We start from the raw sequence: 23849 nt of genomic DNA, 5'->3' as shown, positions 1-23849 counted from the left end.
CTACACATTACATTATTAGTAGTTATTATGAAGATCAAAGATACTGCAATACTAAGAGCACCTAACAATGTCACTTATCATTATGCGTTCTTATATTTCGATTCTTCAGTCTTTCTTGGCACAAAAATGCAGACAAATTCGTGATATCTGAATACTTTAAACATCGAATTCTCTGTCATCCTTTCATCGCAGGTTGATGAAACAGAATCGATACATGGTCATATTGATATTGCTCTAATTTATTGCTTGCACTAGGATAGCGCTTCAGTGGCAGTTGAAATTTTTTGAGAAAATGATGGGAGGGAGGGATGGAGAGAAGAGAGAAAGCCCGTCTGCCTTGTGACATTTTGAAACTTTGAGAGGCTAGGGCTATATTTTTAATTCTGAAACGGCAGGCGCCTCGATCTGGTCTCTGGTGGTCCGATGAAGAGACCGGTCTCCACCTCCGAACTCGGGCTGCTCTCTCTGAGAAGTGGACTATCCCTGCACTCATTTGCTCTTTGTGGGGGCTTGATTCCACACTGTCAAGACAGATCATTCAGTGAGTAGTCTGTTGATGAAAAAAAAAAAAAACCACTGGAAAACAATATCCGAGAGATTGCTTCCCCTAATCAATTAGTAGCAAAATGGAAACGAAAAAGTTATCAGCAGAAAGGAGATTCTCCAATGAAGGTACGACAGTATTTTTCTTCCCCTTTTTGATTAAAATAAGAAAAGAACCACAACTTCATGATGATGGCTGGTACTCAAGCGACAACAAGGTGTCCCACTTGATTTTCTCTATCAAACGATGGATTTTTGAAGATTGCATCTCATGGTCACACATCGAGTTATGCTGCTATAATGTTCACCAGTAGTCCCGTTTATGCATGACATATCGGTGATGCATGTGAAACTCAGCAAGGATCATTGATAGTTTGAATAGAGAATTAGATGTCACCTTCATCAGACTATGGAAAAGCCTATAAAGCTGTTTAATTCCATGATTTTCTATAGCCAATAATTGAACAAAAGATAAAAAGAAGAAAAAGAGAAGACCTGGCATAGCCTACGGGAGGAAATAGGAGAGTTACCTTCTCAGTTAAGATTGCATTCTCAGCTGTCAACATCTTCTCCTGAGCCACATTTAAGCACAAACAAGTTAACGGAAGATGAGAAATCAACTGATTAGCAAATTTTATGCTGCTTGCCGATGACGTCAAAGAATTCACTACATTCTTTCCCAGGAAATCATATCATTACTTAAATTCTCTATTCCCCACCACCCAAAAAAAAAAAAAGAGAGAGAGGAGGGGCAAATCAACTAATTGAATGTCCAATGATATGACAGTATAATACCTTCTCTTTAAGCTTGTCAATCTGCTCCTTGAAGACCTGAGTCTGAAGCACAACAAACATGATTGAATTGTAGTTGAGGTTTACATGCTTAAACAGAATCTTTTTGTTCTTGGGCAAACCTTTCTAGCACGAATGCTGATAACGCTCCGTTCTAGCTGCTGTTCTATCTGTTGCAGTTCCTCTATCGAACATGATCCTAGACCTTCACCAAGGAGCTTCCTGAGGAGGTAATGTAGACAATCATGAGAACAGTTCTCCTTACAAAATGTAGAAACTGGTACGATGTACACTATTTTAAGTATCGTTTGACCTTCTTGAATCTTCCAGGAGCTCGATCTTCTTCATCATGTTCGCAGCTTCGTCCTTCAAATGCTGTGTTTCAAGTTATACACAGTTGCACGTAAGAAACGATGGTGGGTTGTTTTCATGAGGGCTACGGAGAAATCCACGTACAATTCAACCGGTCAATATACATCAACTCAAGAACTAGGTTAAGCTAGGGGCATCACATTATTAATTGCTTTTTGCCTTTAGAAGGCTTGGGCACTGAATGACATGCAGATATGTCCCAGACAAATCTGCATAACTATCAACTTTGTCCAAGACTTGAATCTTAATCATTCCTGCAGTAGGGATTGTAGTTCTCATTGCTATTTGAACATCAATATCTGCAAAGGTTCTTTGTGTTCACACTCCTGTCTTTTGGTTTAAAAGTTCCTAATTAGGGTTGGAATGAGCTGGATAGTTTTGCACCTTGTTAAAGATTGTGCAAGCAATCTCTTTGCAAGGTCACGTTATTGGAGCATGACAGTTTATCACATAATCGAGAGCTTGCAAGTGCAGATTGATAATATTAAAAAAGTGTAGCACATGTGACTTTCACAATATCTAGATAGTATAATGGGAATAGCAAAGCAAGGTACTATATCCAAGAAACATTTTGTTTTAACCCAAGTCAGATTGAAATGCTCAATCAGTTGCTTCAAATGTTGAAGCAGACAAAATGTTACTCTATATCAGAAAATACGTATTTATATAAGAGACTCTTTCTAACGATACAACATTACTACGGTAAATACACCTAGAGAAATGCTAGCTATAGTAAGACCAAACTACAGAATTGATTTTCTAAATGATATAGCTGACTCTTGTTTGCATTTTAATACTCCTGCTTACACTCTCCCTTCACTTAGTATACTTACTTTATGGATCAATCTCTGAAATACGCAAAGTATTATCATGTACTTAACATGCAGTCTTATATTGCCATCAGAAAATCTTTTATGAAGGGTGAATGGTAACTCTTTTCTTTTTCATTACTTCCAATTATGCCTTCAATTCAGCACGTATCAGTCATTTATGAGGACCCTGGCATTAACTTAAAAATTAAACACAAGAAACCCTAGCCTTAATTCACAACTTCTGTGGTCAATGCCAAGGTTTCATGAGACTGATCTTTGTGGGGGTCAACTTTGTTTCACTGATGTTGTTGGTCAGAGGAAGAGCCTTTGACAGCAGGGCTATGCTGGTGCCAGCGAGGCCAGGCTGAGAGAACTAAGAGGAGAGGGATGACTAGGGTTTTTCCTCTTTTGAAATACTTGCCTCCCAATTGCCTAGGTGTATGATTTGAAGTGCATCCACCAATAATAAACCAGGATGGAGACGAGTACAGCGCGTTTCAAATTAAGTTGACTACATTGTGGCCTGGACATAAAATTTAGAGGTTGTTTAGTACAGCTTTTCTGCAATAGTTTCATCTGCAAAAACAAATGTTGTCGTTTATAAAGGTATTTGGCAAATATCTCTACAGTTGCAGCACCTCCAAAGCCACAGTACCCTATGGCAGCTTTTAAGGAGCTGTCTCACCCAGTTTTGACGTGATGCAGCTTCAAAACATGTATTACCAAACATGCAATTAAAACACTAAGCAACATAGTTGCAACACAACTCAGCCACAATTTAGCCACAGATATATCAAATGGACTGTAAATTATAGAAAAATGATTTGATCACCATGAGAAACTCAATTAAAAGAAGATATTGTCAAACTAATTCATGGTTTTAGCCAGAAAATCATTGGTATCATCATCGACAATGACATTGTGAACGCCAATCCTTGAAATGAAACATGTGCAAAGTAGGATCACTTGATAATTACAAATGCGAAAGGAGAAAAACAACAAAAACTCCATCTCCTCAATATAACCAGAGGGATTAAAGTGCCTTAGCATAAGCTAACTTATCTATTTTTCCCTCGTCTGAAGTTTTCATAAATTGTTCTTTAACTCTTTCATCATCATGCAACTGCAACTGTTAAATATAGAACTAGATTAGCCAAACTAAGTTATCGGTCTTCCTCCTTAATTTGTTGAACATTGTGAGATAATATGAAAACCTAACCACCTTAATAGACACAATAATTGTAAAGTTGAGATGAAACATGGATAAATCTTACAGGATTAATAATATGATCATATGCATAGAAAAAGGAAAGAACCTGCATATTTTCTTCCACTGATTTGTTGCCTGTTCTTGTGTCCTTTGTGTGCCTGTGGTACCGCTCTATGGTTTCGTTCATGCTGCATGATTGTCAAATACCATCATTAGTAAAACCCAATTAATTTCTTCTCCTACAAAAGCACAGTAATCTATGTTCTTCAGTTGATAATGCAAAGAGAGAAGTCCAAAACTGTGGATGAAATCGGCTCAATTAGCCTATGACTACCCAAGAAAGCAGGCTATCAGGTGGTTGATGAAACTATGAAGCAACTGTTATGTTCTATGGATGTGGAGTTAATCAGATCTCCTTGAAGAGGACTTGTGTTGTTCTTATTCACTTGTATTGACTGACTTTGCTTGACCTTCACGTTTTATAGATTGAGTTGGTAACTTTGACTCGTGGGGATCATATCTCATTGATCAATCTCAGTCAATCCCCATGATTTTTCACTAATTTCGCCATTATTGTGACATTTAGAAGCTTCTTCTCTGCATATTCATTGTTTTTTTTTTTTGGTAAAAGGTAATAGGTATATAGACTTTTTGCACAAAAAGCTATACAGAAGTACAGCAAAGGGAGGGGATCCGCACCAAAACACACTCAGAAGGACAACAAATCCAAACGAGTGGGAGGGGCCGGGGCCAAGAGAAAGGAAAGAAGGGGGGGGAGCTGCAAGAGAGATACAATGCAGAAAAACAGCAGCAAAGAAGGCCAAACAGCAGCCAAGGGCAAGGAGCGCACAACACAGTGGCCCGCACAAGGAAAAGAAATAAAGAGGGGAAGAAGAGGAGAGGCACCAAGAAGGGAAACCAGGCCGCAACAGGGCGCCAATAAGCAAAATCAATCAAAGATGGTAGGGGGGATGCCCCAACTAAGTTGAATCCTTCTATTACGTGGGTTGTCCGGGACCTTGGGAAATGATAAAGCCTTATCATTGACAGCTTTACGAAGGAGGTCCTTTAAAGCCGGGAGGTATAATCTTTCATTGCGGAAGATAATGCTATTTCTTACTTTCCAAATGAGATAGCATAAGGCGCCAAAGGCAAAGCGAGCCAGGGATTGGTGGAAGGATGCATCAGAAAGGTGCTCAATAACCCATAAAAGATTTTATAACTGCATATTCATTGTTGTCCACTCTTCTTGGCACAAGATTTTATAAGGCTTTGAAAGTCACCTTCATGTTACTGAATTTTGCATGGGATTTGAAAAAGAAGAAGAAGAAGAAGAAAAACCTTCAGTACTGGGGAAGTTATCAACGACGATAACCAAGAAACCCTTATGGGGCTTGTTTAACTTTAGCTCAGTGTAGTGATACTTATTTTAAGACAATTCCTATCATGATCATTTACCCTGGACAGTTATTGCAGTCTTGAATTGGAAAAAACAAATACTAATAGAATTGGAAAGAAGGCAACATGGTTGGATGTTTATTCTAAGAGCTCAAACCCTCACGGTCCATCTTCTTTGCTTCTGCTATTTACTCTTGGGTTGTTGGTTCGCTTTGATTGCATGCACATCTCATGTCCGTGCATGACAAAGAGTGTCCCATAGTGCGGTTATGTTTTACTTAAGCTTCTTACAGCTGACCTTTTAGGACAAACAACTCTCCAACAGTCTCGATGCCGCCAACACTTGTAATAATATCAAGCTTTCATTTTGAGATTATACAGATCACATCATTAATTACTTATTCTGTGGAGATTGAAACGAAAAACCTGTTACTTTGGAACGAAGTTTTGGGTTATTAATTTTGGTAAATTTGGATGATTGGAGGGGGTTCAGGCCATTTTTGCACTCTTTAAGCATTCAGGTTTAACTTTTCTGTTGCTTGGAGGCAAATCATTGTCATAAGATTACAGTGGCAACAATTGTAAGATCAGTATCATTAAGGTGCAAAACAAACAAAGCAGTGCTAGTCATTTTGATGAAAGTATATAAGGGAAAGTAGAAAGCGTTTTCATCCATTAAGGTCCTAGAAAGAAGCAAATTCACTTTGTAAAATCGTCAATTACTCTTTATGGACATCAGATTAAGTAATTATAGCAAGGTCCTATGGTACACAGAGAACCTCTCAAGCCGACAAGTTTACTTTTATTCAATTCATGAGATTCTTCTTAGCTTATTATGGGAAAGAGAGGCAAACTTCAACAGACCTAGTTTCTTCAATCCTAGTCCTACAGTGCTCATGTAGTCTAAACATATATTGCCAGTGCAAGAAAGTGACAGCACATGACCTCTATAGAGAACTTTTGTTGCATTGTGCCTCATTAGGTTATGGTTAAAATCCTTCTAATTGGTAAATATACTTAGCTGCTCTAGTACTGTGAGTGTTTTAATTAATTTCAAGCTAATGATAATCAATTGATGGAGATAAGTACACTTGGAAGACAAGGAACCTTGAATATGAGTTCACTCGGTTGACAGCACTTTAACTACAGACATAAATATGCAAGGTGCGAGACCGATGTTTCTAAGGATCTGATGAGAGTGGCTGTCTACTGGACAGAATTCAAGGAATTGCAGGAGAAACCTAATAGGTCATGATAGGAGATCATAGGCAGCCTACTAATATTTCTCCTTACAATAGTCATTCCATTCACTCATTGAGTTATGAGTGCACTAGACGTTCATGTCATTAAGTCTTTGTCACTGTGTATTTAGTTTAAAGTGTATAGAGAACATCTAAACCTTTTCTGGAAAACTTACGGCTTAGACCACGCCCATTAAAGTTTCAACTGTAACACTTAGATGGACCCCTCGAACTTATATTATTCCACAATGGAAATCCTCCTTATTTGGTCTTTAAAACTCAAAATGTTAGCTGAACTTCTAATAGCAATGTAACAATTCCGAATTAAAAGAATTCAAACATGCTCCAAATTTGTGCCACAAAAACACACTTAAAGCACAACAAGTTGTTGAGCAAGAATGGTGCTACAAACAGTGAGAAACCACACAGAATTTACAGGAATCATCCAAACAAAATCAGAAGAAAACTCAGTTAAACACACCCTTAAGTACTACTTTTCCTCAATTTCAGCCAGTCAAAGACAAAGAAGATACATACAAAACCTTACTAGGGAACTTTCAAAATCACAAATGGACATCCAGAAAAAGAATTTATCTTAAAATATCCCCATTCTGGTCACCTCAAAGTCCATTGGACAGGGTTAACAATCAAAGGTAGACTTGCAAAAATCAAAGTGACAATTAACATAAACTAGGAGAAAAATTTGTAATCCTGTAAGTGCAGGTTGAAGAGAATTTCTATTATTATTTTGAATAGTCCCTATCCTTAAATTACGTCATTAGATTAAAACTGCTCAAATACCAAAGTAGAGGGTTCTCAGTATTATGGATGAAAGTTTTGCAGTCCAAGTGTCAAACACCTTCAAGAGATCTTGATACAGTAAAACCCTCTTTATGTCCTATATATGCGTTGCTCCTTACAGTCCATACTAGCTAACATATGCAGCATAACAATTCAATATTAGTTTCCTGGGAAGAAGAGAGTGGTCCTTTGAAACATAAGGGCAGTAGATATCTTTGCATAGACTGTTCAAGATTGATCAGTTTTGTGGGTTACTTAATTACTAAGTACAAAGGAAAGAACATCTGCATGGAGGTGGAGAATTTGTGCATAAGGTTATAAAGGAAGCAAAGTCCAAGATGACTCCGATTAGTTTAAGCTGGAGGTGCCAACAGAATAACATGAGATAGAGACAAATTGACTGAGAAATAAGTACTTAATAATGAAGGAAACTTGAGCAATTCAGCAAGATGGAAAAGCACTTTGGCAGCAGATTTCTTGGGCATTTGAGTCAGTTGAGGAGATTTCTAAGACGGACCATTTGTATGCTTTGTACCCTAAGTCTAAAGGGAAAAAATGCATCTGAGAGACTGTATTTTGGCGACAGAGAGCACCAATGTCAGAATGAGTACATTTGATAGAAATGGAGAGATAGGGCTCCCAGAAATGTGGGCTTGTATATTGGAGACAAGTGTACAAGTAAGATTTTGTGTTTGCAAAAGAAATATACTGTTTGTTTCCACTTCGCACTCAGCATCATCAAAAAGAAGAAACAACTGGGTTGGTGATTAAATAGTATTAACATTAGAATATGTTCGTAGGCATCACAAAAAAGTAACAGAAGTCTACAAGTATCTCGAGATGCATCTGTTCATATTTTTCAAGTATAGAACTGAATATCAAGTGCATATGCAGCTCGCTATTGGGTAAGTGGAAGGATATGATGATGTAAATACTACACCCAGTCGGGGTATAAGGGTTTTTCTTCCTACTCTTTAATTTGAAGATGTGATTTTAAGAGCTGAATAAGTAAGGGTGTAGATGTCTGGAGGAAACCTATTTTAGCTGACATTTTTTAACAATTAAATGGGCATTATCTCTCACAGTGGGCATAGTTCACGTCATTTGGAAACATGTGGATCCTGTCAGGTACTTGTTTGTTTCTAGCACTCACAGACACTTGATGCGCTATATGAAGCTGCAGATTTATCACCAAGGAGGCAATCTGTACTTGCACCAGCAACTTCATCTTAAACAATTTCTAATGACAATTCAATGGAGTTAGAAAAATCTCTCAAATACCAACCTAGACATTGATTTTCACCATCACCACTTCCAATTTTTCAGACAAACAACACATCTTCAAGAAACAAGGATTTACAGCTTATTCAATGCTTTTGAGGCCTTTCTGGAAGAGAAAGTTTAATGATAACAAAGTATTTTTCTAATGATAGATTTGAATATGTGGAGGGGATGGTATATTGGGAGAGGTCTTAAGTTCTTTAGGATTTTGTGAGAGCAGTTACTAGATTTTTCAACTTGGGGGCAAAACCAAATAACAATATACTTTGGTTTCAAAAGATGCATCTCTCCTTGTATGCAACCTATTACTTCGTGTTAAAATTGGTGATCCATTTTTCAATTTTCAAGACTATGCAAACCTCTAAAAGCACACAGATCTTTCTCTACTTAGGAAACAAGTAAAGCTTGGATAAGGTCAATAAGTCTAAGGTTAACTTGGATACGGATAGCTTATGTTTGTACCATTGTTACATTAGTATGTCTGGTTAAAATGAGCAGCAGGACTTCTTTGGTTTTGAGGGGTACAGACCAGCTGAAAAAGCTCATGCACTCTACCACTTGTATTAGATAAACTATTCAATAAAAATTCCATTTACCTTGTTCCATTGTTGCTCCTTTGCTGAATAGTCCTCACATAAACACTCTTTCTAGTAAAATCTAAACCAAATAGTAACACCAAAATCCAGAACTTTGGTTCTTGATTGAGGACTGTTGGTCTTAGAAAAACCCTCATCAGATTGACAAACAAAATGGGATAGCAGGGAAGGAGATGGGAATAAGAGTCAAGACAAGGAGAAGAGGGAAGATGACAATAATTGACAAACCCTAATTAGACTTCTTGTATCAAGCAACTCTAAAATAACTGTATAACCTACCCATACACAAGGTTAAAATCTTAGATGACTCTGCTGATAAGAGTCTAATGTGAAGTGATCGAATGCATATTTACAGTATGTAGATCCTATATGAACATGTGCATATGGGTATGGGAAACGCCCAAATTGTGGAATATGGGTGTTTTGGCCACCAAAATTAGCTCATCGACAGAGAATATTATCCTCATGCAAAAGCTCCATATTTACAGCTCGAATGGGATAATGGTGCATTACGGTTCAGATTAAGCGTGACAAGCACCGATTCAGGAGATACTGGTACTGCAGAAGACATAAGGACAGGTTTTGGATGATTAGGTTCGGTACTAATATAGGTAGCTTCATCAATATATTTCTAGTCATAAGGTGCATTTGCTGTCCAAAAGGAAACTCAATTACATTGCATCAGGAATCTCTAACTAGATCTTGTCATTTTGACTAAGAATGTCACCAGGTCCATAAATTTTGTTGTCTCCTCAATGAAGTTAGATCAATGGCTTTCTTTTACACAGTGGATGCCTTGATTATAACTATGTGCCTTAGCCAAATTCATATTCCAGCCACGAACATAAAAGAGTTTAAATCAATTATATGATATTGACTTGATATGTGAGAAATAGACGCTCTGTAGATTATGCTCAAGGCAAACGTTAGATTTCATCTCTTCAAAACACCAGCAATCTTTTGTTTAGACTACCTACTCGAAATTCTGCTCAAATCAGATCATAGTTGCAATACCACCAGAATTGCAGTAGCTTACAATATTTCTTAAGGTGGCTCACCTAGTTTTTAGGTGCTGCAGTTTCAAAACATGCATATCCAAAATAGAAGTTATGACATTTCATGGCAATTTTTTGTAGCTGTAACAGACGAGCTCTAATAGAGCCCCATTCAAAAATTACTTGCCATGGCTTTATCACATGGTTAATCATTCTTAGTGAGCTTCCTACTCAAGAAAGGTAGCTTCAATGAGTGTTCAGTGTGGATTCTTTCTGTTTTCTCTTCTGTAGTAGGGATATTCAAAATCCTAGCTAAACTGATCTCCATCAGTATATGCAAACCGGCCTTTCTACCAACATCAAGTAAGGCTCCACTCCTAGCCTAGCGGAAGTGACCAGTGAGGTTATTCTAAGTGGAAGATTTAATTAATCGTACACAGAATCTTTCTTTAATGAAATTATTAAAATATTAACTATCAAACCATATTTTCATCTAATAGCTTAATCTTTTAGAATAATTGGTAGTGATCCCATTAAATCTTACATAATTCAAATCTTTACAAATCTGTTATTTGCCTCCCCATTATATATCTCTACACTTAGCACTAGGCCAAACTTTAGTCTAACCGTGGAAGCGTATTAGAATATTTAAATATCAAATTACACCTTCAGCTAATAGCTTAAACTTTTAAAATAGTTAGTAATAGTCCCACAAAATCTTAAAAACTAGAAGCAATCTTCCCTATTCATTTGGAGTAGAGCTCTTGAGCTCTGTCAAGTTTCTCATCATGTCAAAGGCTAGGAAGATGAATCTTTGCGAGCTAGGAGATGCTTGAAGGGCATAATTGCTAAAAAAAATTGTTCAAAGCTAGCTTGGTTTGGATGGGGTGTTGCATCAATAATGTTTTGATGATTCTGATAAATTCTTTGATGGCATTTTGTTTGATGATAAACAATAGACGTAGTATTCTTAGTCTTCAATATTTTGCTTTTACAAATCTCTAATTGAGCTTTGCAAAAATTGATACCCTTATGTGATTTAGCTGTATTTCTTAGGAAGTATGGTGAAGAAAATGTCGATGCACGTGTAAAACATTAAAGAAAATCATAAAAGGAGGAACATGTTAGTGAAATTATTTGTGGCAATAAAAAAACCATGAAAAATTATCCAGTAATTCAGTTTACATAATCTCGAAGCAAAACAAAACTAAATTTATTTGTCTCAATGACTTTCAAATCAAATTGACGATCAAAGACTCCAACTCAATTTGCTCCAATTCTACTCAATTGTATTAATTATGAATTTTTCTTGAACCTACTTGTATTGTGTTAGTATTTCTGAAATAGGAATTTGAAGCATATTAAAGCGAACATTAGCATACAACATAATGCGACTGACTCTTTGATAATTTGAATCTCTTAAATAAAGCTGCACACTCACTATCTGGAATCATACTTGAATTTCTAATACTTTCTTCTTGCAATTTCTACATAGCCCTCCACCTAATGGTTTTCACTAAAATTCTCAAAGAAGAGGCTTCAATAGTATTTTTAGTTGAGAAAAGGTGTCAAGGTGAGTGGCTGATGAATGTTTGTAAAATCCCATGTCCGAAATTTGGTGTGTGGTAACAATCAATATATATCTTAATTGGTTCATAAAATTTCGTGTTCGGGTTGGAACTCTCTCTTAGCATTCTCCCCAAGTGCAAATATGAGGCTTCTGCTGTGCATGTTCCACTGATATCAGAATCGACAATTGATCATATATATGCGGTGTCTGGTGGATATGAACGAAGAAACCCCATGATCAACATGACTTTGTTGCAGCCCATGGTTTGATTTGGCGGGAGAGACCTAGGGTAAGCTTGGTTGCTGTGTTCGTCACCTCACACAAAAGACGATGCTGGAAAAAGCCCCCATTAGAGCTTTGGCATCCTAAATTAACTAATAAAAAATGTAACGTTATCAAGCTTTGAGTCTTTCATCCTTCCAACGTTTCTGGAGTTATATATAAAGCGTAAGTATATTTCACATCAATATATCCAATAGCTTAAGCTTTCGGAGATTGTCGCAGCGTACTCAAGTTTGTGATAGTATTAGAAGGAAGATATTTTAAATTGGAACCTGTTAGACAAACTACTTTTTCCTTAAAAAAAGCTTAAGTTGTTAGGAAATGAATCGATCGTGTATCCATAGTACATTACTTAGCAACCTCCTCACATGCAAGTGGATCTTACAAGTGCAAGTCGAATTGTGGACAGAACCACATTAACAAAATTATGGACAAAACAGAAAAACAAGCAGAAACAACAAGACAGGAAAATGGAATCCTTAACCTATGCTCTAACGCAATATTAGAGAAACATACTTCCCTGCAAGTTTAAGCTGTTAAGAAACGGCCAACTATATTTTATAGTAGATTACTGAATGGAATCATTGCATTTCTCTTGTACTTAATTTTCACTTCATTATTGGGATGGTTTTCAGGGCGCTATCGCAGTGGTCCTTTGCATGCTATCTGCAAGGTGCTTGGTATAGTTTCCATTAATTATTGTACATATTCTTCTAAGTTCTATGTAAAACCCTAATCCTACATTGCTCATGCAGTCTAAACACACCATGTCGGTGCAAGAAAAAGACAGTACATGACCTCCATAATAGTACTTTTTGTTGGATTGTGCCTCATAAGGTTCTGTTAAAAAGCCATATTGGTAAATATACTTAGCTGCTCAAATACTGTGAGTTTGCAAATTCACTAACTAATCATGTTGGTGAGGGAGATGAGTGTACTTAGGGGACAAGGAACCTCGAATCGGGGTCACTCAGTCGACAGCTTAACTACAGACATGGATGAGCAAGATTTGAGACCGATGTTTCCAAGTTTCCAGTGAGAATGGCTGTATGCTGGACAGAATTCAAGGAATAGTAGCAGAAACCTAACAAGAGACTAACAGGTGATGGGAGAAGCCTAATAATATTTTCTTACCCCACGCCCCATCAAAGTTTCAACTGTAACACTTAGATAGAACCCTCCAACTTATATTATTGCACCATGGAGGAAATCCTTGTTAGTTTGGTCCTTAAAACTGAAAATGTTAGCTGAACTTCTTATAGCACGTCCAAAATTCTGCATGGAAGATTCCCACATGCTCCAAATTTGTGCCAGAAAAACATTGTCAGGGCACTACAAACTGTTGAGCAAGAACGGCATAATGAACGGAAAGTAACAAAGTAGACAGAAGTCAAGTGAATCGTCCAAACAAAATTAGAAGAAAACTCTCTATAGAGCCCCGAGTACAAAGAAGACACACACAAAACCCTACTAGGGAACTTTTTGAAATCGCAAATGGTTCATGCCCCTCACACCTAATCACAAGCACTGCGTTTCCACCGTGAGCCTCCAGAAAAAAAGTAATTTAACTTAAAAATCCCCCCTCTGGTCACATCAAAGTTCCTTGAGCAGGGTTAACAAATGAGGTAGACTATCAAAAATCCAAGTCACAATTAACATGACTAGTAAAGAATCAATAATCCCTAAAAGTGCAGAGTTAAAGATGACTTCTCTTATTAGTTTAGGGTAGTCCCTTACCTTAAATGAAGGTAATTAGCTTAATCAAATACCAAAATATGGGGTTCTTAGTTTTACAGATGAAAGTTTTAATATATTTTTTAAACTCTCTTTATTTCCTATGTGGAACTCCTTGCAGTTCATACTAGCTAACAAGAGAGGGTGTAAGATATCAAACAAGCTTGGCTATGCACAGACAAGAACAAGGAACAATTAGGTTGCTGATTTAAGAGAACTGATATAAGGAATGGGTTGGTAGGCATTTCACAAGCAACAGAAGTCAACAAGTATCTTCAAGATATTTCTCAGGCATAAAAACCCGATATCAAGCTGCATGCGGTGATGGTAAGCAGAAGGCTTTGATGATGTACATCCTATATCCTGTTGAGATTCTAGGGTTTCTTCCCACTCGTTAGGTTGCTGATCTAAGAGAACTGATATAAGGAATGGGTTGGTAGGCACTTCATAAGCAAGTAACAGAAGTCAAGAAGTATCTTCAAGATATTTCTCGAGTATAAAGCCCAGTATCAAGCTGCATCGTATGCAGCTTGTTATCGGTGAAGGTAAGTGGAAGGCTTTGATGATGTACATCCTACATCCTGTTGAGATTCTAGGGTTTGTCTTCCCACTCGTTTATTCTATGATCTAATTTTAAGAGCCGAATACAGCGAGGTATGGATGTTTATAGTAAGATTTCTTAGCTGACAACTAGTAATAAGTAGATTTGCGTTATCTCTCCACTGGACATGACTCCTATCATTTGGAAACAGGTGGATCCTGTTAGATACTTGTTTGTTCCTAGCACTCACAGAGACTTTGGTGAATTATGAAGTCGTAGGTTCATCATTGAGGACGGGGAATCTGTACATACACCAGCAACTTTACCTTAACCTAGTTCTACTGGAAAAATTGACAAGTGAATGGAGTTAAAACAATCTCTCAATCGGCAGTTAATAGATTCCTCAAATTCGGGGGTGAAACTGAACTTCAGTCACTACATTTTTTGGTTTTGAAAAGTGCATCTCTCCATTATGCAAGAAATGAGAGATGAAAAAGAGCCAATAATTGACAAACCCTAATTAGACTCATAGTATCAAACAACTCAAACACTAAGCGAGCCTACATAAAAATGGGATAAAAATCTTAGATAATTGTACTGATGAGAGTCTAATGTGATGTCATCGGGCAAATACATACAAGATCAGCATGTACATTGGTCATAACCATGTTAATACAGGTTAGGCAAAGTCTCAAAATTATGCAAGATGGGTGCTATTCTATCAAAATTAGCTCGTCCATGGCCAAGTCTTTTTATATTCTCACGGAAAAGCTTTGGACTTACAGTTCAAGTGGGATTATGGCGCGCATCAGAATTCAGATTGAGCATGACATGTACCAGACCAGGAGATACTGGAACTGCAGACATATTTAAGGGACCGATTTCGATGTCTATGGTAATCCTAAAGTTAGCTTCATCAAGGTATTTCTAGTCATAAGTTACATCTTCTTTTCAGAAGGGAACTTAATTACATTGCATGAGGAAATCTCTAATTTAATCTCACAAGTTTGACTAAGAACATCTAACCAGTTGCATTTCTTTCTCTTCTTTTATTTGCTTTGTCTGTCTCATTTGCTTTGGAAAATTTGAAAGCTGCATATCGAAATCCTGATCAGATCTCTTCCTCTATAGTCTTAATAAATCACCAGGTCCTTGAGTTTGGCGCCCCCCAATGAAGTCAGATTTGAAGCTTTCTTTTCATAGTGAAGGACTTGGTTATAAGTGGGTTGCTTAGCCAAAGTCACATTGCGAGTCATGGATCAATGGCAATAAAGAGCTTAAATCAACCAAAGAGATTGACTTAACGGTTGAGAAATGGACGTTTGTGTAGATTATGCGCAAGGCAAACGTTTGTATTCTATAGTTTCAAATAGGGAGAATTGCAAATTCAGTCTTAATGTTGGAAATTGTGATCCATTTTTGAAAGATCTAGAACTCACTAGATTACTCATGCTTAAGAATTAAGTATACTTAATGGAGAAGGTCCAAGTCGGCAGCAACAATTTGCTTCATGCAAAAGGAAAGTAAAAGTCAAGCAAAAATAAGAAGCAAACTAAAGTCAAAAGTGATGGGCAGCCGCAACAATAGAAAAATGAAGAATAAGGCTGAAGGAGAACAAGCTCTACGTGCATGGGAAATTTGTGCATGGGAAATCATGAATGAAAGTCAACAATGGCTGCTTCACCATGAAGAAAGAATGATCTAGAGTACGTGGGCAGCAAGAATAGAAAATTAGAGAAAAATGGAGAAGGAACGAGAAGCTTGGAGGAAAGAAAAAAAGAAAAGCAAAGTCTAAATTGGACTTTGACTAGAAGAAAAGAAGAACGACACCTAGAAAAATGAGAGAACGTGAGATGAGAGAACCAAAAACTAGAAACTAAGTAACAGCCCTTCATTATCCTTTGTACCTCAAAAGTTCTCGAATAAAATTCAGTTTGTGCCTTCATTTATTTTTCACCCCCTTGCCATATTTCATACACACTTGCACACACACGCTTCCGCAATATCCAACACTTCAAACTTATTGTAAAGATACAAGTTCGGTTATAAACATTTTAATTGAACCAATGCAGTCATAAACCTAAGAGTAAAAATGTGATCAAGTCCTTCCGGTCAAGCATCGCCCGAATTTTCTGACAGCATTCCTCAATTGGAATAGCTCGTCAGTGGCGGAGAACAGCACCACCACACCCTCACGACCACTCACCTCTATTAGTCTCCAAAGAGATCATCACCTCAAACTCAGATCTATTTTCAAGTCTCAGCTGAAGGAGGTCCACAACCTTGGATCTGAGGTCGCAGACCTCCATTTTCGCTGATTTGGAGGTCCGCAACCGTGAATCCGAGATCACAGACCGACCTTGTGATCAGATTTGACTAGTACCAAAGATGATGAGCTATAACAAAGACAATGAACACCAAAGAAGGAAAACGAGAAGACTGACAATAACCAGAAAAGAACGAAAGAAAAGGAAAAAGCAAAAACAAGAATTTTTTTTTTTTTTTTTAAAAATAAACAAAATGGTGTTGTTTTGTCTAAAAATGTCCACATTAGATTGCCGGTTTGACACATGGGACGGTAGCAATGATTGGATTGCCACATTATTAGTTTCAGGCAAGACTTGGCCGAGAGGACTTGATTGCATTCCCCCTCAAGGTTTAGTTTAGGACTATATTGATTTATTAAAACTTTAGAACAAAATTTAGAATTCTCCCCTTTCAAATACAATCTCATGTTTGGATTATCTACTCGAACTCTTGCGCACACCAGATCTATGATAGATAATTGCTGTGTTTCTCGGCCTAAAGTTTAGCTATCTGAAGTATGGTTTCCTACACGATCAACAGTTTTCTCAATTCTTTGCCGCATCAGCCATTTTCAGTTGATTCAGATGAAAAAAAAAATGACATTTGATGAGGACAAGCAACAAACAAAGTATTCTTAGGCTTCAGAACTCTGCGTTCACAAATCTCTTCTGGTTCTTAGACTCTGGATTGCAAAACATCTGATGGACTGACGTCATCTGTCTATTTCCATTAGAAATTGCCTTTCTGACATTGAAGTTGATGACACCCACAAATACGATGAATACAAGATGATTCGATTGGGTGGTTGCAAGGTTATTGGAATCGTATGTTCCGCTCTAATGTGACATTTGTCATTACCATGTATTTCATCATTTCTAAATACGGATAAGATGCACTTCATTCTGGTGACATCAAAATGTCATTATCATTATTAGCCCTATATGGAAAGACTGAATTGATATTGTCAATCCAGTTGAATTAAGAAAATACAAGAACGGTCAAGTTCTTAAAACCGTTTTCGAGTTTTGAGCACAACGCAAGAAGTTTTCAAGATTCTTCTTGGGCTATGATATAACTCAAAACCAAAATGATTTATTTGGGGACAATTGAAACAAAACTTAAAAAAGGAAATCAACAAAAACCACAGTAAAATCAATAACTCCCTTTGTTTTCAGTTCGGTTTACATACACACACATATATATGTACATATATGTATGTATACCAAGTCCATACACAAATAAGAAGCTCATTATTCATTCTAAACCATTAAAAAGAAAACATTCACAATACAAACATTCAATTGGTCTAATCATCCGTAATAAGGTCAGGAAAAAGGATAAAATAGCCAAAATATGGGGTAAAGTCTAATTAATCGGTTCTTCTGTTGTATCGTCAAACAAATATTTCAAACCTAGACAAGAAAAAATGATAATGTAGTTTAAACTTAATATTAAGTAAAATTTTATTTGTAGTTTAGAAACAAAGGAAAATGTTGGTGACTTCCTTCTATGGACCCCCAAAACAAATATATATATATATATATATATATATATATATATATATATTGAAACATTATCTTCGTAATTTGGTTTAAAAAAATGTCGAGGTAAAACCAAACCGAGTTTACCAGTCTTAGTGTCTTTCAAATCAAATTGATAAAATGAAGACTTCAATTCAGTTGGGTCCAAGGCTTGGGAGATACCGTTATAGTGTATTTACCTTACATAGCTAAGCACCCTCCCCCTACCAAAAAGAAATGAAGCTATTACCAAAAAAAAAAAAAAAAAAAAAATGGAAGTACTGCAAAAAGTAAATTTCCTATTACTTCAATTTATCAAATGGTCCAGCATGTTATAAATAATTACATAAAAGATTCGAAAGAAAAATGAACCTAAGTCTTCCTGTACTCCAAGCTAAAACTATACGAATAAAAAAAACAAAATTGGGAGAGACGTGACTTTTACATTTTCTATGGACATGATAAATATAAGTCAATGCAATTTTATTTTGTAACGATATCAAAAACCAACTTTTTTTTGTGTCTACAAATATATATATGATAGGCTGCAAAACATAATGTAGAAAATCATGAAATAAATGATATAATAATCTATGAATAAATGATTACATGCTCAATTAAATATGGTTTCATAGTCAAATGATATCCTACATTCGATTTCTAACAATTCCTTCCTGACATTTTTTAATTTTCCTCCACCAGTTTGTTTCCATAAAAATTCTCATGGAATGTACACTTCCTAATATTTGTTAGTTGACTTGGTCCTACCAACAAAGGAAGGACATTCCGTAGTTAGCTAGAGAGATACAAAGGGAAGGGCATTCTAAACTAATAAGCCGAAAAAGGCATTGGAAACTTTATAAACTTACATTCTGTTTGGAGTTATTTTTACTTTTTATAAAACATTTATTGTTGCAAAACACTATAAACCCCAGGGAATTATATCGTCAATAAAATTTAACATAATCAAGAATGAATGTAATAAACAGTGTAGTGATCGATAGATTCAATGGTGAATTAATGAATGGATAGATTCATCTATAAATTTCATAAAATTTCAATCTTGAGTTGATTTAAATCATATGATACAATACAAAATCAAGAATCAATTGATACCATGCTATGTAGGAGTCACTTAATATACTTTTTCCGCATCTAAGGACTGCCATTAAAACAATATCTTACCTTTTAAAGAAAGACATACTGTTACGACTCTATCCAAAATCATATGAATCACACCTTGGAAAAGAAGTTTATGCCATAGCTATTGGAAGTCATCACAACTTGTTTACTTAATGTCCATGCAAGACCTACACTATGCTAGGCAAAGGATTGAAGGGAAAAGGAGGATTTTGAGAGGACAATTACTATGATCATTGGCTAAATTGGCGTAGAGAAACTACAAGTACAATGAGAAATTTTCGGAATAGGAGAGAACAAGAGCTAAAAGCTATTTCTCTCAACTCCACTGACAAATGAATTTCAGTGTTCCTTCATAAGAAGATTTGAAACAAAAGCAACCAAATTTCAGAAATAAGTTGAAGGAGGGGATTAAGTTTCAACTTTTTCTTTCTCTGTATCTGAACATTGACAGGCTCTTCTTTCTTGGTGCGAATATCATCCAAACACTGTCAAATATCTAACGAACATGCTACATTGTCGTTAGTGCAAGAGCTTAATATTTCCCAAGGGAGAAGAAAAGAAAACGAGTTAAAGAAAGAAGATAGAAAAAAGAATTAAAGACTATTAAGGAACGCTAATAGGACAAGGAAGATGATAGCTATGAATCCTACTTGGAATGGTTGACTGAAAGAACAACGTAACTGTCATTAAATGAAGGCTTAAGTGGATTCCATGTTAAAAGACTCCACACTAAAAGCCTAAACTGCTAAGTGAAGATGGGAACATGTTTGCTGCGACATCCATCAAACGCATAAAATATGTATATACTAAATCAATTTCTAGGCTCGGAGAGGAATGAAGGATCTGAGAGTTGAACACAGGACGACTTGGCATACCCAATACAGAAACGACTAGCCGTCGTTGGCCTACCAGAAGAATGCTTACCCAGAGGAAAAAACTAAGGTTTAAAAAGGCTGAAGCTCACCAAGCAAAGCGTCAAACTCCTGAGTCGCCTTCACTCAAGCTGTGAAATACCACTCGATAGGATTACACTGACATGTAAAGTTAGAGACTCTTCAATTTTGTTGGCACTACTTGTTCTAATTCATCACTAGACGCCACCTCGGATTCATCTAATAGTTTAAACTTATGGATCAAAGTATATGATTAAGTTGTTTTGGCTCAAACTCGAGATATTGAGCCATAGCAATATTTATTGAGTCTAGGTTAATTCTTTGACTAAGAAAGGTGCTCAATTAGAAGAGTTAAAGATGGCTAAGCCAACATGACACTTTCCCAAAGAGAAAGTGAACTTTCTTAGCATCATGTCAATGATGCAAATACGGACGTTAGGTCACTGACTTGATTACCTGAGGAATATTATTGTTCTAACCAAAACTAATAATTCTATAGACACAAACATTGTTATAAGCATCATTACAGATTCTGGGAAGGGTGGTCTGAAATCCCCAAATAAGACATGATCGCATGTTTGTAATAAACACAAACAAACATGAGGAGCATCTTTGTACCGAATCATATCTGGACTCTTCACTCTTATTTTCGTAATATCAATCATTTTCCACAATTCCACTTATTAATTACATGGTAATTGTATGAGCCTTTTTTCGCCATTATCAGGAAAGTAGAGAAAATATATGAAGATAATAAAAGCGGAGAGAAGAGAACATGGATGAGATCCATATATGCTAGTGAACTCAAAGAAAAATTTGCTTGACATTGTCTCGCTAATCACAGTGGACTATTTTGAACAGATCAGCCATGAATGGTCAAAGGACATGAGTGAAACTCAAGTGAAATATGAAATCATCTCAACGTCTATCAAAGTCCAGCGCTTTACGCAATATGATCTATGGAGTAACTGTTACGGCCAAGAGATTGTATATGACCAACGAAGAAGCGAGAAATGAAGGAGTAACGAGAAAAAAGAGAAAGTATTATGGTTGTTAAGTTCTTTCGGTGTTTTGTGCAAACAACAAAGGAGTATGGCACTATAAGGAAGAAAAAATGATTAATTAGTATATAATTAAGAAAAGAGAGAAATCATTAAAGGCATCAGTCGAGTGATGAAACCACTGGTGCTTTGGCGGTGGCTACTAATCTTAATCTCCTCAAAGAATTTTAGGAAAATATAGAACTTTATAGTACTGACAAAGACCATTGATTTAAGTTACAGCCACACAAGGCTTTTCGATTATACCCACCTAGAAAAAAGGAGTTGAAAAGCCATGATACAAACGGTCCAATCTCACTTTAGGTTGTCAGGAATCAATGAGTGCTTTGCATGTATTGCACTCGTGATGCTAACCCTAGCAGTCTGCTAAAGTTGGGTCAGTATGAGTGGAAATGGATTTTATCAATAAGTACTTTGCATGTATTGCCCTCGTTATGGTAACCCTAGTAGTCTGCTAAAGTTGGGTCAGTTTGAGTGGATTTGAATTTTGCGTCTTTTTTTTTTTTTACTTGGATACATTTGAAACCCTTATATATGTTTCCTTTTAATAAATTTGACATGTTATTCCACTGCAAAGATCGTAAGAACACAAGTAGGTACTCCCAACTCATCCCCCAAGACATAGAGCACTTGGCCACGAGAACTGTATCAACCCATTTTTTCCCATAAACTAATGCCCATCGTAGTACATGACTTGGTACGATTTCTCTGTTCCGCTATAATTAGATAATGTACAAGACGCTTCTGTTTCAATTTTACCAACGAAGAGGACACAAAAGCATGTACTTTTGTCAATGTGCTGATAAGAGGAATGACTCTATGTTGGTAAGTTTGCTTGGGAACGCTCTTTTCATTTCTGAAACATCTTCATATGGTTAATTAGTTGGTCAATAACATTTCCAGTACAATAATGTTTGGTAACGACGACCAAAACTCAAGATAGTGAAATTCATACCAAGAAGATGAGCTAAAGAAACACAGGAAACTGCGTTCTCAGGCTTGTTTTGAGGATTGTCTTCCCCGATAAGCTGGATAAACATATCTTTATGTCTTTCCTTTCCCAAAAGGACATCATAGACTTAATATGAGAGGGAAGGAGGGAGGGAGGGAGGAGGCGTGGCGAGAGGAGAGAGAGAGAGAGAGAGTACGGTAACCCTAAGCAAGCAGAAAGAGAACCATCACACACATTATGCAATTGGAGGAACACGCACTACTAAATGCTAACCATACTTAAATTAGGTGGTGATGATAGGCGAAGAAAGCAAAAGCAATAGGAGCAAATACTACATGAATACCCGATAATTATTTAGACTATTATTAAGAGGAAAAAGAAGGGTGAGAGTTTTTCCATGCCTGGAACTTGCGAACTCATAGAGCTTGCCTCGAGGGGAAAAGATGATCAGCGCGACCTCGGCGTCGCAAAGCACGGAGAGCTCAAAGGCCTTCTTGAGCAGCCCATTCCGCCTCTTCGAGAAGGTCACTTGCCGGCTCGTCGCATTCTCTATGCGCCTCATCAGGGTCTTCCCTCTCACCATCTTTACTCAACAATCGCCCTCACTAATTCAAAAAGAAACGACGCACAAACGCATCAATTAGGCAAGGCCAAAAATGATGAGTGCACCAATAAGGACATGAACCAAAAAACAGCTTCTTGTTCTTATTTCCCGAATGGATGTGACTTCTCAGAGAGGAATAGCAAGAACGTGAGTAACGAAAAAAAGGGCATCTGTGGAAAGGGGCCAAAATTGACTGACTGAAAAACCTACACAGCCGGCTGTGGGAAACTGACTGATCGTGGAGTGAAGAAAGAAGGGAGAGAGACCAAAAAGACCGACGCACGGAACGCCATTCGAACTTAAATGCTCAAATTTAAGCGCTGGTTCGCGGAAAGAACAGGGTGAAATCCGAAATCTTCAAAGATAAAAAAAAAGTGAGCTCTTGCTAACAGCAAATTAGCCAAGAGACTTGGAGGGAAACTATTTACCTGATATTTGATGCAGCGAATTAAGGATTTCCCAACAGAGATCGAGGGACAAAGAAGGGTTCAAGAGGCGAGCAACAGACCCAGGTGAGCTCGAGGTGTGGGCTTTGATTCGATTCGATTCAAGAAGAAGCTTTTCTCCAGCTGAAATGCTCCTCGAAAGAAGAACAAGACAAAAGGGTAACCCAGAAGCGGATAAAAGTCTGAGAAGAATCGACCCCAAACTCGATTTCACCAAAGAGGCAAAAACCAAGAATGCTTTCGGACGAACATGAAGGGCACGGAAAGAGGCCGGAAATGGGAAAGCGAAAGAAAGGAGAGGGAGGAAGAAGAAGGAAAAGTATGGGGAAAGTCCTGAGGATTGTGTGATCAGTATTACCCAAAGAAACGATGAAGGAGCCCCAGGATAATTAAGGATAAAAGAGGGAGCTAATTTATGGGAGAAAAAAAAAAAAAGCTTTTTGGAGGGGGGTTGTTGGGTGGGCGATTGATGGATTCTCTCAATTCATTGACAGTCACCAAATGGGGAAGCACACACAGTCTCACGCACCCACCTTTCCATTTTCATATTGCCCCTCTTCTCTCTCCCCCCCTTTCTCTTTCTCTCTCTCTCTCACTAAAAGAAGATATCAAATTATGTTTTGGTTGGCATGGCTAAAAATGAGGCTCCCCACCCTGCCTTTTTGCTTGTTTTGGTAAAACTCACGATGCAAAACTCCAAAAGCATCCATCATACAAAAAGGAAAAGTCTCTCCTGATAATGAAGAGAGAGAAAG

The 23849-nt window shown here is 37.1% G+C and overlaps 1 protein-coding gene across 1 annotated transcript; it reads right to left on the bottom strand.

Annotated features, from left to right (window-relative positions):
* Positions 1-56: 56 nt before the first annotated feature.
* LOC104442219 (MADS-box protein SOC1) lies at positions 57-23489 on the bottom strand. Its single transcript, XM_010055572.3, has 8 exons — positions 23077-23489; positions 22446-22649; positions 3836-3917; positions 1649-1710; positions 1458-1557; positions 1339-1380; positions 1074-1115; positions 57-521 (listed from the first exon to the last, which is right to left on the bottom strand). Exons 2-8 carry the CDS (start codon positions 22625-22627, stop codon positions 378-380), a joined length of 654 nt encoding a protein of 217 aa, XP_010053874.1. The 5' UTR covers positions 22628-22649; positions 23077-23489; the 3' UTR covers positions 57-377.
* Between the last annotated feature and the right edge of the window lie 360 nt (positions 23490-23849).

Source organism: Eucalyptus grandis, chromosome 4 (assembly GCF_016545825.1).
Source record: "Eucalyptus grandis isolate ANBG69807.140 chromosome 4, ASM1654582v1, whole genome shotgun sequence".
NCBI lineage: Eukaryota > Viridiplantae > Streptophyta > Magnoliopsida > Myrtales > Myrtaceae > Eucalyptus > Eucalyptus grandis.
The sequence above is the reverse complement of the archived record's forward strand: the minus strand, read 5'-3'. Positions and strand labels throughout refer to the sequence as shown.